Raw genomic sequence first — 14,609 nt, forward strand, 5'->3', positions numbered from 1 at the left:
TCCAACACCTAAGTAGACCTGGCCCATGGACTAAAACCCAAGAAGCCCTTTCAGATCTCCGGCCCGGGCCTCTGGCGGCAAGCGGATGACTCAAATGTTTAGCCCTGGAATGGTTTATTACAATAATGGCTGCAACATAAGCATTTATTTTCAAAATGCTATATGATTTTCCTAGTTGGTAAAGGTGAATTCCATGAATTTGGCTAATTAAAATATCTACTTTGTCATTAAAAAAATAACTAAAAGATTAAGGACCTGTTTGACAAAGTTTCGATTTAAGGATTTTTAGAGCTAGATCCATAACTTAGGATTTTGTAGAGCTAGAGTTATGAGTATATTGGGGTGTTTTAGATGGGTCATATTATTTTCACTTTACACTAAAAATAGAGACTTAATCTACAAGCTTCATATTTGAGGTGGAGCTAGGATTTGAAATCTCCAAGCTTCAAATTTGAGGTGGAGCTAGAATTTGAAGCTCTACAAAATAGGCCTAAAACGAGAACAACCTCCATCCTCACCATTTTAAAAGAACATTTCCTCTCCATTTTGGATCTTAAGAGCACATTGAAAATTTGAAGCTACACATCTATGGTTTCCCAAAACATTATATTCTTAAATGTCACTAATATTTTTCAAGTGTAAAATATGTGATGAGCTACATGCATATAAATTGTTTAACTCTAGCTATAAAACACTTCTTTGAATATTTGCATGAAACTAACACAATACATATTATAATTTAGAGGGAGCATGCACAAATGAATTGTTTTAACACATTTGACCCTAAACAATTTCATTACACTAATGATCACACCATTTTTTCTAGTAGGTATTTCTTTCAAATGCATCTGAATACCCTTATTTTTTTTCTAGCTAACAAAGGTCGCTTGCATACATTCGACACAAGTATTATGGTTAAAAGCCTAAAAGGAGACCAACCATCTCCAATATTCGAAAAAACACATGCTCTCTATTTTGAAATTTAAGAGCACATTCAAAATTTAAGCTGCACACTTATGGTTCACAAAAACCTTTTCATAGATGTGGTTTATAATTTCCAAGTCCAAAAGACGAGTGAATTAGTGTGCAAGCTCAGTGCTGTAGAGCCATTCTCATCATGTTAGCTTTTAACGGAGCAGGAAAAAATCGAGTTATTTTGAGCATTGAAGAGTATATCCATTGTTTACTAGCAGATTTATACATTCTTAAAACCTTTTCTTATTAAAGATGATTAATAATACTCCATCAACCGAAGTTACGGTGCAAGTTCGATTTATTGACGGAGGAGCACGCTAATTCAATTCAACTGTACTAGTCGGCAATCATTTCACCATCCATGGACCGAGCCCATCGTCCTCCAGTGGGGAGAGAGAGAGTGAGAGTGAGAGCAGCAAAAGTAGACTAATAGCCGTAGTGGTTGGTGCAAGTCGCTAGGAGCCTAGGAGAGAGTGTGTGGGGAAGAGAGAGATAGACAGAGGGGGTGGGGGGAGGAGAGAGATGGAGAGGCACAGACGCAAGCGATAGGAATTAAACAAACAAAAGCAGCCGTAAGAAAAAAAAAGAAAGGCGAGCAAGAGAGAGAATCCAAGCAAACCAAACCCCAAGGAGGCCAAGACGCGGACGGCAGCAGCCATGCCGCGGTCGCCGTCGCCGGAGAGGCACCAGTCCGTGCGCCGGAGGGGCGGCGGTTCCCAGATGCTGCTCCACCACCACCAACACAGACGCCGCTCGCCGTCGCCGCCGCCCCGCCGCTCGCTCCGCCCACGCCGCGCCGCCGCCGCCTCCACCCGCCCTCTTGTCGACGACTTCTTCCCCTTCCCCTCCTCGCCCTCCTCGTCGCCTTCCCGTCCCCGTCAGCGGAGGACGTCGCCGGAGCCATCCAGCTCCGACTCTGGCGGCGGCGGCGGCTCCTCTGCCTCCGACCGCCGCCGGCGTAAGCTCAAGCTCGTCGTCAAGCTCTCCCAGCTCCCCCCGGACCAGAACCACCGCCGGGCCCCACCTCCCCCCTCGTACTCGGACGACTCCGACGGGGAGGAGCTGGTGGGCGAGGGCGGCAGCGGCGACGAGGAGCAGGTCAAGCCGCCAAAGAAACGCCGGATCGAGCAACGCGGCGACAGATCTCGCCATCGCGAAGTGGGACATGCCGCCGGATTAGTCGCCAGCGTTGCCTTCGCTTCACCGCGCAGCTGGTTGCTAACGCTAGATCTGCTCTTCTTGCAGGTTGGCGGCGGGAGGAGCGACGCCGCGAGCGCGCCGCGGACGAAGCGGCTGCCGGTGCCAGGTTCGATTTGATTCCTGTTTGTTCGACCTCTGTTCGTTCGATGTTGTGATTTTGAGCGCCTTTTTCAGTGAAAAATTTGATTTTTTTTTCGTGCTGGATTTAGGGACCGCGAGGACGACGCCGCTGCCGGACCGGAAGGCGCTGGATATGATTCTCGACAAGCTGCAGAAGTGCGTGTTTGACATCTTTGACGCCAATGCGAAATGGGATTTGTTGCTTTAAGATTTGATGAGCTCTTTCTTTTGGCTACTATTTGATTCTGCAGGAAGGATACATACGGAGTGTTTGCGGAGCCAGTGGATCTGGAGGAGGTGAGAGCCTTTATTTGTTTGCCATGCTTGTTTGAGTTGCCAATGTATTAAGGGAACTTATTGAGTGTTGATGCTGTGATTTTTTATTGGTGCAGTTGCCTGACTACCATGATGTGATTGAGCACCCAATGGACTTCGGTACCGTCAGGAGGAAGCTTGCCAGAAACGCATATCGCTCATTCGAGCAATTTGAGGTCAGACTACTAGTTTTTTGTCGTATGTTTAGCTAGCGAAGTAGAAAGGGAATCGCGAATGTCGTATTGCCATTTGCTGTTTTTTCCTTTAACGGATGATGTATTTGAGGAGAGTGGCGCTTTTCAGTTCATTCCAATTTTGTCTGTGAGCGAATTCCATCCATAACGATCTTCCAACGTGGCAAGTAACCTGTGGTATGTTAGTCTTGCTTTAGAGTATCAGGTTTGTCATGCAGCCTGACAAATGCAGAAAAGTAGTTAAGACTTCTCCAATTCATCACCTGTTTGAAACTTGCCTTTCACAACAATATCTGCGCATGAGGAAGGTAGATAGCCCCTCGCTTTGTCTGTTCGTGTACTAAAATTTGTACATACTCTGTTTGTTGGTAGACCAAATGCCACCTCATGCAAATGGTTGTATTGACCTGTACTCATCTACCCTGTAAAAGTTGCCTTTGTGAGAATAGGCTTTTAACATTCATTGGTTGTAAGGTTTTTTATGTTGGTTCAAATATATGTGCATTGTAGCAATAATATTCCAATATCAATGATTTCTAGTCATAGCAGCAAGTGTATGGTCACCATTGTCTGCTACTGTGAATGAACCCAGGCTATATATACCGGCTCCATTGGACTAAGGCCCTAAGCATCTCTTATTTGATATTGTTGCGTATGTTTCACGCACGTGAAACTTGCATCGAAGTAATGTAGAACTTGAAATTAATAAACTGCGGGGCATGCCATTATACGTAACGTATACAAGTAAAGGAGAACGATGTAACGGAAACATTGATCTTATTAATTCATTATTGAATGAATAAAGTACAAGTTCCTCTCATTACAACGTGTTACTCCACACACACACACACACACATCTCTGACTAACTCAATCAATCATCCGGCAATTGCATCTTTTTAGTTCCCGGGGCTTCGCGAAGCTCTCTGGATAATTACGCTCGTCTCCTTGGGCTACCTCCGATTAGGCTGCGCTAGTGGTCGTCTTCTCGAGGTCGTCTCTGAGTATGCAAGGCTGTAAACAAGAAACACAAGACAATAGCAACGTGATAGTGTTAGTGAATAAATTATCGGTCTCAGTGTTGCATCATCGACTGTAGGCAACTTGGGGCATCATCGGTCTCATATCATCGACCTTAGCAAAGCAAAGGCGACAGAGATGAACTAGGAGCACATGACAACACGTAGCTTCAACCGGTGCAGCAGCTTGGCTACGACCAGGAGTCCGGCACCGTGTTTAGCTCACTAGTCATCTTGACCTCAGTGTAAACTTCATCGGTCAAACCCGAGGCAACATGCAACATATCCGTCATCAACCCATCCGAGGGGAGGGCATCATTATAATCATAACTGAAGGCAACAACATCATCAAGCCTCACTGAACATCATTAGCCGGCCAGAATACAGTGAGCCACAAAGACCACAAATAGATCATCCGTCATTGCTAATAAATAACAGGGAGGCAAAGACACAAGTAACCTCCCAAGGTAACCATCATAAGCAACAAGAGAATAAGGCCGGCAATAGGATACCAAGAGAACAACAGGCCGCATTAGGGGGGCATTGGCCAAAGCTCAGTAGTAGGGAGCTTACGGCGACAGGCACCAAGGAACGGCAACAGGGCCATCCAATAGCAGAGCATAGCCATCAGTGAGAGCAGTATCCGGCAACAGAAGAGCACCCTCACAATACTATGAAGCATACGGCAATAGATGTAGAAGAACACCGCATCAGGGAAACCCACCACTGCGTCGAGCATCAAAACGGACACAAGTAGATGGAACAACATAGCTGGAACACCATCACCTGACAATAAGACCTCAACAGTCACAGCACCAAGCATGCACGGTAGCCTGGGCGATGATCAGTCGGCGCACCAGTGCTACAACGGTGGTGATCAGGTCAGCACAAGGACTAGAACATCAGCGGCAATCTCGATGGCCACCAGCACGACGGCAAAGGCCATGTAGAGAACCGGTATGTTCGTGACAGAAAAGGGACAATAGCCATCGGATGTTCAGGGCCAAAGGAGTATAACCAACACACCAAACTAACAGCAGTATGCGGGCAAACAAACTGGAATTAGGTCAGGGACAAATCGGTGACACATTAGCTAGGCCTCAACAGAGCTCATCACCGATAGCGGCAGCTCAGGCATCACAAGACAAGCACACGCGCACATCGTGCGAGCGACCTCAACGCGACACGATGGCCAATGGGGTTGGCGGCAGAGGGGAAGCCATACCTCAGGTGCATGCGCAGGAGCAACAACGCAGCTGGGGAACAACAGCACGACCAGGCGCATGACCGGTGACGAGGATGGCATGAGAGGGCCAATGAATGGTCTCAGTACAGAGGGTGGCTAAGAAGGAATACCCACGCGACAGCACAACAAGAAAGTCAGCAAGCGACGGGTCAGTATCACCGGCTAGAAGATGAGTAGCACCACAACAACGAGCGGTAGAGCAGCTAGCGGCGGCATCACTGGCCGGACGACAAGCGGCACCACGACGAGCGCAACGCTAACGAGCAGTGGGCCTTAGTCACAGGGATAGAACGATGCCAACGCATGCGGCACGATGACAAGCGGCGAGCCTCAAAGAGCATCATCGACTGGCGCTAGCAGAAGCATCTGTAGTGTCAGCACAACAACAGGCGGGCACACACGCCGCGCCAGCATAACGGCGGCATGACGGTGGCAACACGCGTGACTCAACAGCGATGTGGCCAGGCACGAACACAAAGCGAGCACGATGCGAAGGTCGGGCACAAACGCGAGCACACAATGAAAGCGGGTTGCCAAAGACGGTCGGCCCCTTGACTTTACTACTCACGGTAGGAAGTGGTCGAGTTGGGCCGACGACGACGAAGGGCCGCAACATCATCCAACTGACACGCGAAAAGAGGAAGGAGGGGAGATCAGGGCCGGGACTGACCACCGAGGGTGATAGCGACGGCGGAGCACTGGTCGGTGAACCTCTCCATTAATCGTGGCGGCTCAATTGAAGGCGGCAACAAGATCTCGACGTTGGTGCGGTGCGAATGCGACAGGGCTTCGCCTTGATCTCCAAAATTATCTCCCCTCGACACAGCGACACCCTGGACCATATATAGGCGGCGGCTCGAGCCCTGGCTACAAGATAAGGCCATGATTCGGTTGGGATTCCCTCAGATTGCGGTGGCTGAACTCCTGATTCGAACCGAATTGCTTAGAGATAAAGTCGGGATCAAGTCAGATAGAGATACTCTCTCATGATTGTGCCACCCTTGGAGATAGAGGGGGAGGGGGGCACGAAGTCCATGGGTCAGAGGGCGAGATGTGGCGGCGGCGGCCATGAAGGAGAAAGGGGATTGGAGGAGGAAGGAGACCCAGGGCTGCTCGGCTGGGAAGAGGAGGGGAGGTGGGCCAGACCGAGAAAGGAGAAGGGACGGGAGCAAACCAGGCCGGCCGAGGCTCTCCCTTTTCTTATCTCTGTTTTTTCTTTTTTATTTCTTTTCTCTTTTTTTTACTTTTCTATTTGCTCCACTCCAAATAAAGGCTGCCAAAACATCATCGTACAGCGTAGAGCCAGGATGCTATACTATTGTGAGTCCTAGTAAAGGATATACAAAGGAAGCTGAAACACTTCGAGAATAGCTCAAAGCAGTTCGTTGACATTGAGTAAGTCTAACTTGACCATTATATCCGGATAACAGCGCCTTGTGTTGAATGTAGACTGAGCCAAGTTGAACTGATCTGTTGGCCGGAAATTCTAGAAGGTAATTTGTTAGTTAGCTTGTTATACTGAAAGCTACTCCCCAAGGATAAGGTTGGTGTGTTATGGAATTCAATGTGCTGCAGATTGGCTCGTTCCTACCCTGTTAACTTATGTTCTTGTTTCTAATTTCCTGTGGTCTTATTTTAGTTTAACCATAGTGCCATGCTATTATATATTTGTGCACTAGGATTCCTCATTCCTGCTTGCCATAATATGGTTGACAAATTAGAGTGCTGGTTACTGGTTGTGTTTAGTTTAGTAGCTGATTTTTCAGCCCTAACTTAGCGAATAGTGGATTCATTATTTAAAATAGATTTGGATTCCTAGAGACAACATCAGAGTTGAATGTGCTATAATAGTTGCTATGTGGACTCTTTTTAATCTTACAAAATCTAGTATGTCAGCTCTACCAAGCTGGTTGCTGCCAGGCCTCTCGTTCCCCCTTGCAGCCTGTTCATGGTGTTAAATGATACGGAACAAACACTTGTGCGAATAAGGCAACCTGGAATTGGGTAGCAAAAAAGGCACATGTTGTCCTGCTTTGTGCGAAAACTAAAACATGGAATTTTTTCAGCAAGTGTTTGCATTTTCTGCAACATTGTTGCAAAAATGCCATGTTTAGACTTTACATTGAATAGTCATGAGAAAAGGGAGGAAAAGCTAGTGCTATGTCTTTTGAACTGAAACGGACAGACTCAAGGAGAAATGTTCATAATTAGTTGGCCTGCATGTTTTCCTCTAAATGTTTCCAAGCTCAAGTTTCTACTGTACAGTTAATTGATAAGCCTACTGTCAGAAAACTACTGTCAGTTTACATTGGTTATGTGTGGTGGTCTGGTGGAGAAGGCTCTAGTGCTGTGAGGATATCGCCATTACATTTCGGCTTTTCTCTACTATCTGTAAGCATCAGTAAAACCAAGTGCAACCGCATTCAAGTATTCAACTTCGTTCCAGCAATCCGTCCTTGCTTGTCTACCCTGGTGCAGTCTGGGTGTGGCCTCTAACCAGCACAGAATGGTGTGGTTGCTGATTATCAAACTATGACCATAGCTTAACTCTTCATATGGGATCTATGTAGAGGTGTCAAATGACTAAGGCCGTGTTTGTTTGAGCTTCTGCTTTTGAGCTTCTCTGAAAAGCAGTGCTTTTGGCTTTTCTGAAAAGCTGCTTTTGGAAATAGATTGTTGGCTTCTACAATAAATTTTTGGCTTCTCAGCACATAGCTTCTCAGAGAAGCACATCTCAGCGAGCTTCTCAGCTTTAGTTCATTTTTCTCAGAAACAGGCTTCTGGCTTCTCCAGAAGTCACTTCTCCAGAACCTCGTTTGTTCTGGCTTCTGGCTTCTGGCTTCTGCCAGTAGCAGAAGCAGTTTCAGAAGCAGCAAACAAACACAGCCTAAGGATGAAGCTCTAAAAACACAACTGAATGAATGGGACCGGATGTTCTATTTACAAATTTGTCTTGAAAAGGCAAAACACTTCTGGGTCAATTTCTTATTTTCTTTCTCCTTTTTGGGAAGGTCAAGTACTTGATATGTCTACCAAATGATTAGCACAAGTGCACCCAACGATTATGTGACATGATTTTTTAAATTGCAGGATGACATCTTCTTGATTTGCAGCAACGCGATGCAGTACAATGCACCTGATACAATTTACTTCAGACAGGTATACAAAAAGTCAAAGTTTGTGCACTTACAATACCATGATTTGGCTATCGGCATCGATCATTTCATGCTATGCTTGTTCGTGTAGGCCCATTCCATACAAGAGCTGGCGAGAAAGAAGTTTCAGGAACTGAGGGATGAGGGCATACCTACAGAAAACCAGATAAAGAGTGAACATAAAGTTAGGCCAAACTCTTGCAACAGAGAACCGATTAAGAAGCCTGTTTTGAGGTATTCGGATGATGATCTAGGCTTCCTATCCCGAAAAGAGCAATTTAAGAGACCCAATTCAAAAAATTCGGAAGATGATATAAGCTTCAAAGATCAAGTTAAGAAACCCATGTTCATGAATTCACAGAATGAAAGTTCCATATTCCACAAAGAGCGAGTTAAGAAACCCATCTCCAGAAATTCAGAGGATGATAAGAAACTGATCTCCAAAAATTTGGAGGATGATCGGAGCTCCTTATTTGGCAAAGAGCAAGTCAGGAAAGTCATTTCCAGAAAATCAGAAAATGATGAAAGCTCCTCTGTCCACAAACAGCAAGTCAAGAAGCTCACTTCCCAGAGTTCAAAAGGTGACTTCTCATCCCAGAAAAAACACAATAGGAAGCCAATTTGCAGAAATAGAGAAGATCCAGACTTCTCCTCTGGCAAAGATCCAGTTGAGAATCCCATTTGCACGAATGTTGAAGATGCAGGCTTCTTATCCACAAAAAGGGTAGCTGAGAAGCCTGTTAGTAGAGACAGAGAGGACCTGGGTCATTACCGTGAGGAGTCATATAAGAAACCTAGATGTAGAGATGGGCAAGATGAAGTAGGTTACTCATGCAACAAAGAGGCTGTTAAGAAGCCAGTTCGTATGAACAGCCAAGATGCCCTCGGTTCAGATGTCTCCGCCGCAACCATTGCTTCTGCAGGAGATGGCTCTAATGGCTTAATCATGTCACAGGACAACACTAATGAACCTGCAGGTTGTACTGTAGCCAATGGGTTTCTGGACAAAGATATCAGCTCTCCACTAGATGAGATCAGATCTGAGAAGACTGATGATATTTCGGGTACTGTATTTATTTGTTTTCTGGTCGTCTCCACTGAATCAGCTCCTCTACTGAGCGATCCATTAGTTTAAGACCTATTTTCCCTCAAAAAAGTTTGAGACCTATTTTCCCTCAAAAAAGTTTAAGACCTATTTGCTATACTGTGCATTAGTGACCATGTATTGCAATTTTAAAGTAGAATTTGGTATACCGAAGTCGCTACAATGGATCAATTAGCAAGATGATGATATGGATTAATGCGATATACTGATGTGCCCATCAAAATAGGAAACTAGACATCCAGAAAGGTTGTGATCCTTACATAACATATATAGACATATTTGATGTTTGTTTTCACTTACGGGGTTCCTGTGGCCTATTCAGGTCATTTTATTAGAATTGGTAGGTTGGTCCTTAAGGCACGTCGTTATTATCAAGATAACTGAATGTGTAAAGCTTTAATCGAGTTGCATATGGTGGAATGACATCGGTCATTCAATATTTCAGTTGATTACTGATGTAGAACTTAATGCTCATATCAGCTTCGCTTTGTTGAACTCTAATGGCATTTTTTTTTCATTTTTCAGCTAAGCCTAGCTACAAATCAATTGTGGTAGATGAGACTAGACGGAAAACTTATGATACATCTGAAGAACAGCCTTCATTGGAATCTGACCCAATTTTTGACGTTTTCTCTGCAGAACCAAAAGAGCTCATTAATGTATGTTGATGCATCTGTGGCTAAATCAAATCCTAAGTTATCTGTACTTATTGGACCGATTTTCTTTCTTTAGGTTAGCTCATCTGGTTAAATGTGCCTTGCAGGTTGGACTTCAGGCTGAGCACTCATATGCATATGCAAGAAGTCTGGCTTGTTTTGCTGGTTCGCTTGGCGCTCAAGGCTGGAGAATTGCTTCTGAGCGCATTCGGCAAGCATTACCTGCTGAAGTAAAGTATGGTCGTGGTTGGGTTGGAGAATATGAGCCTCCATTACCGTCTATTCTTGTTGTGAACGATCAATCTAGATATCTGAAGAGCTCTGAGGCAAACATGCGAAGGAATGCTTCTCTGCCTAGAGATAATGAAAGGCTTCGACCAACTGAAAGTAATAATTCAAAGGATATGAGTTTGAGTCTACTTAACCGGATAACCACTAGCAATAATGTAGTTGGAGTGCCTGGGCCACTTGAGAGTCCAGAATTTAAACCAAGATTATTTGGAGTTACTGCTGAGCCCCAACACAGGAGCACTGACACATTATCACCGCATGAGAATCACAGAGTGTCTGGTAAAGTTGCAAAGACCAAAAGAACAACAAATGACAAAATGAGAAAAGGCAACTCATCCTCCAGTTTCCGCGCTCTTGAAATGCAATCACAGAAGTCTGAATTTTCAAAACGAGCTTCTTCTGGTGTGCTTGATGTGCCTGCCTTGGACAAAATGGCTGGCCAGCCTAGACCATTTTTCCAACCACCAGAATCAATTAGAACTCAGCAGATGGGAAAAATTGACTCACCGAAAATCAGTATCCCAATTGAAACAGCACCACAGCGGCTTGAGTGTGTGAAAGGTGCTTCTTCTGGTGGGCATGATATGCCTTCCTCAAACGGGCTGCCTAAACCCTTCTTCCAGACACAAGAAGCAACTGTACCACAGCCCAGAAATGAAGCGACGTGGGTGTACCGTGGACGACCTGGTGATGGAAAGGTTGGAACATCCAACAAAAGCAGACCATCCACCAGTGTTGGATTCATCTCTAAAAATCAAGTAGTAAATGCTGCAAATTTTGCCATGAATGTGAATGGGCAAAAGAATATCAATGACCATGTAAAATCAGTGGGATCAACTGCAATACCTGGCCAGGCAAATATACCAAATAGAGGTCTTGATGCTCCCCAGAATATTTTCTCAGCATTTCCAGCAGCTGTTAGGGAGAACCAGAGCATTCCATCTGCTCCAGCAGTTCAATCTTGGATCTCATTTGGTCCTTCAGAGAACAAACCAGCCATTGACAGTAATTCTGGTTGGAAGATGCCGTTTGCAAACGCCCATCCTTCTGATGATGCTAAAATGAGTGCTGTTCCTCAGTTCTTTAGGCAACCTGTTCAGGTAGTTAGAGAAAGCCCGGCTCAAAACAAGGGATTGGTGATATTTCCCCAGTTGGTCCAGACAGATTTCTCGAGATCACAGGGCCAACCACAATGGCAAGGACTGGTTCCCCACATGCAACAGAAACCTAGCAAGGATGTACTCCGCCCAGACTTGAACATTGGGTTCCCATCTCCAGGTTCACCGTCAGCTCGACAGTCATCTGGCATCAATTTGGAAGCACAACAGCCAGACCTTGCGTTGCAGTTATGAGCTGGAAACAGACAATGTGTACATGCGACCACTAGGTTGTATGTCAGAAACACTAAAGCATGCAAAGACATGCGGAGCTCAGACACCAAACAGCGCGAAAACAGCATTGGGACATCCATTATATGGCCCAGCAACAATGACAGGGATGGGAATTCACATGTCAAATGGCATGTTGCGACTCATCAAACCATCCCTCCGCTGTACAAAGATATCAGAGAATGGATGGATGAACACTGCTTGGAATTAAATCATGCCGTCTATTGGGGTCATTTTGACCGGAGCTCAGAATCTAGCATTTGGAGAAATGCTTTGGTGGCATATTTGTAGGTAGCATACTAGCATGTCCATGATCCAGATACTTGGGGCTCTCCTCTGACCACACTACAGCTTTCTTCGGTGGAAATTTTGGCACCAGAATTTAGGACATATGGTTCATTCAGTAGCGTAGGTTCCGTGGTCAACCTGTGTAATGCCCATATCACAATGTATGTTGGATGTAAATGGCTCAGCATTGAATAGATTGTTAGAGTAGAGCAGTGGCCAGTGGCCTTTACCTCTTCTGAATGAAGTTGCTTCTTTTTCATGATCTGTATCAGTAAGCCAGGAACTGAGTTCTATGATCTATTCAGTTCAAATGGCATGCTGGTATGTAAAATGTTGCCTAGTCTCTCTCGGTGAAAATTCACTAAATCAGTTTATCCCAATATTAATCTAGTTTTTTTTTGAAGAATATTATTCTAGCTTACAGCACAAACATCATACTGTTCTATTAATCAAGGTTACCAAGAGGTACTTGCACGATAAATAGAACCTCATTTACATGAATGATTGATAAAGTTTTTGTTTATATTACATGAATTATGATAAAGTTTTTGTTTATATGACACGACACGTCTACAAAGAGCGCTGGTACACGTACGAATTTTTTTTGCGAAAGTTTTTGTTCATCAGTTGGGTGCAGCTTGCTTGGTGGCAGAACACGTTCGCAGATCCATCAAAAAAAAAAAAAAAAACAGAGAGAACACGTTCGCAGCAGGGTTCGTAGGAATGGTTTAGGTACGCATACCTTTGCCGGTCTTGAAAATCAGGTATACATGTAGGAGACCCGGTGAAAATCAGATAAAAGAAGCCCAGTGACAATGAATGGCAGCGCGAGTGCTCTAGCTGGGCTTTGGACCGCGTTTTATTGGGTGCTAGGGATGGGGGATTTGTTTCTTTTTTGTAAAATTTTAAAACTGTACGTGCATGATTTAGCCTTATAATATGTACATCTATTTTGCTTCAAAAAGTATATAAAATTGTTTGTGAGTTTGAACTAATTTGCTTTTCTAAAATTTGTTTGCAGCAAAATTGTTCATAAATTGTTCTTATTTTTTATTGAAAATATATAGCAGCTATATCTAATATTGTCATTAAATGGTTCTAATTTGTGCACAAATTTTGATGAACACCCGATCTAAATTGTGTTTAACTTGTTTCTTAAAGTTTTCACATATCCATTCTGTCATGCCTATTTTCCCCCTTCCCTCTTTAATCTCTCCTCTCTATCTCTCTCTATTGTGTGGGACCCGTCTGTCAGCTATTTCCTCTTCCCCACCGAACCCTCTCCTCTGCCTTTTGCCCGTTTGAAATCCCATCAATTCTGCACGCGAGAAATGGCTGGAGGCCCCAACTTCTTTGGTAACAGACGCTGCAGTGAAGGAGGTCATCAAGCGAGGAGCATTTGCAAAGGTTTGACGACGGGATAAGAGAAAACGGAGCCGAATTTCTCACCGCCATGTTAATTTCCAATCGATCGATCGATTCTCCCTCTCCCGTGTATAAATGGCCTTGAGACCCCCCCCCCCCAGCCGAGCTTCCTTTCACTACACCGCGCTCAAAGCCCCTTTCCCCGTCGAGTTCCCCTCACCAGAGCTCCCTTGCGCTGTCGCCGGACTACCTCCGCTCCCCACTGCCGTTGTCGTGCCATTCCACACCACCCCGACACCGTCCGAGCCTCCGCCGGTGTTCTCTGTCCGCACATCATCGTCTGCGACCAATCATCGTCGAGTTCTGCCACCGTGGCTGAGCTCCCGAGGCTGCCGAACATCCACCATTGAAGCCCGCCGTTGCTGAGCTGCTCTGGTCTTTCCCGAAGTCCCGCGACCCTTCAAACGACTTTGCTGCCCTCGTCTGGTCATGGTCCGCCGTTCGCCGTCGACTACCAACCACCGCGGCATCTTCTCCGGCCGTCCTCCGTCGTCCCGAGCTCATCGCCGTCACTGTCCAGCCGGATCCGAGTAGCCCTGCCCTCCCACCGTCCAATCTTAGATGTATGGAGTAGATTAGATGGTAGATACCCCTTCGCGTTGGATGATCTCGGCCGTCTGATTGAAATCGTGCACATAGGATTTAATTAGTTTTCACGCCGAGTCAGTATAGCCTAGTCAGCAGCCACATGTGTACTTATGTCTGACGTGGCGGGTCCAGTCAGCTGGCCCAAGCCCAGTCAGCCATCCGCTTCAGCAGTAACGTCAGCAATTTCGCAATAAACTCGATTTTCTTTTAGAAAATAATTCGTGATAATTCGAATATTCTGAAAATAGGTTTTCTTTATTAGAAAAATTATAGAAAATAGAAAATACTTTATATAGTCGTTTTAATATGTTTTTAATAGGTTTTCAATTCCGTTTTATTTCTGAAAAATAGTTTTAAGGATAGAATAAATGTTTTAGTTTTGGAAAATAGTTAGAAAATATATATTAATTCTGATAATGTTTAAAAATGAATTATTTGATAAAATAAATGCATTTAATTTGTTTTTATGCATATAAAAATTAGTTTTATTTCCAAAAATGCAAATAAATTTCATAAAATTGTTTTAATCAGTTTTATGCTATAAAATAATTCTACAAAATTTTAAATAAATGTTTTATGCCTTTTAAAAATTAGGTTTAATTCTAGAAAATAGTTTTTGTTGTTTTTAGTCGCTTAGAATTTCGTT

General features: G+C 44.6%; 1 protein-coding gene across 3 annotated transcripts; it reads left to right on the top strand.

Moving 5' to 3' along the window:
• Positions 1-1,418: 1,418 nt before the first annotated feature.
• On the top strand, positions 1,419-12,207 carry LOC133890820 (uncharacterized). Of its 3 annotated transcripts, none has more exons than XM_062331396.1 (9): positions 1,419-2,133; positions 2,221-2,281; positions 2,385-2,451; positions 2,547-2,592; positions 2,688-2,786; positions 8,158-8,226; positions 8,314-9,286; positions 9,853-9,986; positions 10,091-12,207. In XM_062331396.1, the coding sequence occupies exons 1-9, from the start codon at positions 1,633-1,635 to the stop codon at positions 11,624-11,626; spliced, it is 3,486 nt and encodes a 1,161-aa protein (XP_062187380.1). In that variant the 5' UTR covers positions 1,419-1,632; the 3' UTR covers positions 11,627-12,207. The 3 variants fall into 3 exon arrangements, with proteins under 3 accessions (XP_062187380.1, XP_062187381.1, XP_062187379.1); XM_062331397.1 differs by having other exon boundaries at positions 1,419-2,073; XM_062331395.1 differs by having other exon boundaries at positions 1,419-2,281.
• The last annotated feature ends 2,402 nt before the right edge of the window (positions 12,208-14,609 follow it).

The sequence above is a fragment of the Phragmites australis genome, chromosome 14 (assembly GCF_958298935.1).
Source record: "Phragmites australis chromosome 14, lpPhrAust1.1, whole genome shotgun sequence".
In the NCBI taxonomy this organism is placed as follows: domain Eukaryota; kingdom Viridiplantae; phylum Streptophyta; class Magnoliopsida; order Poales; family Poaceae; genus Phragmites; species Phragmites australis.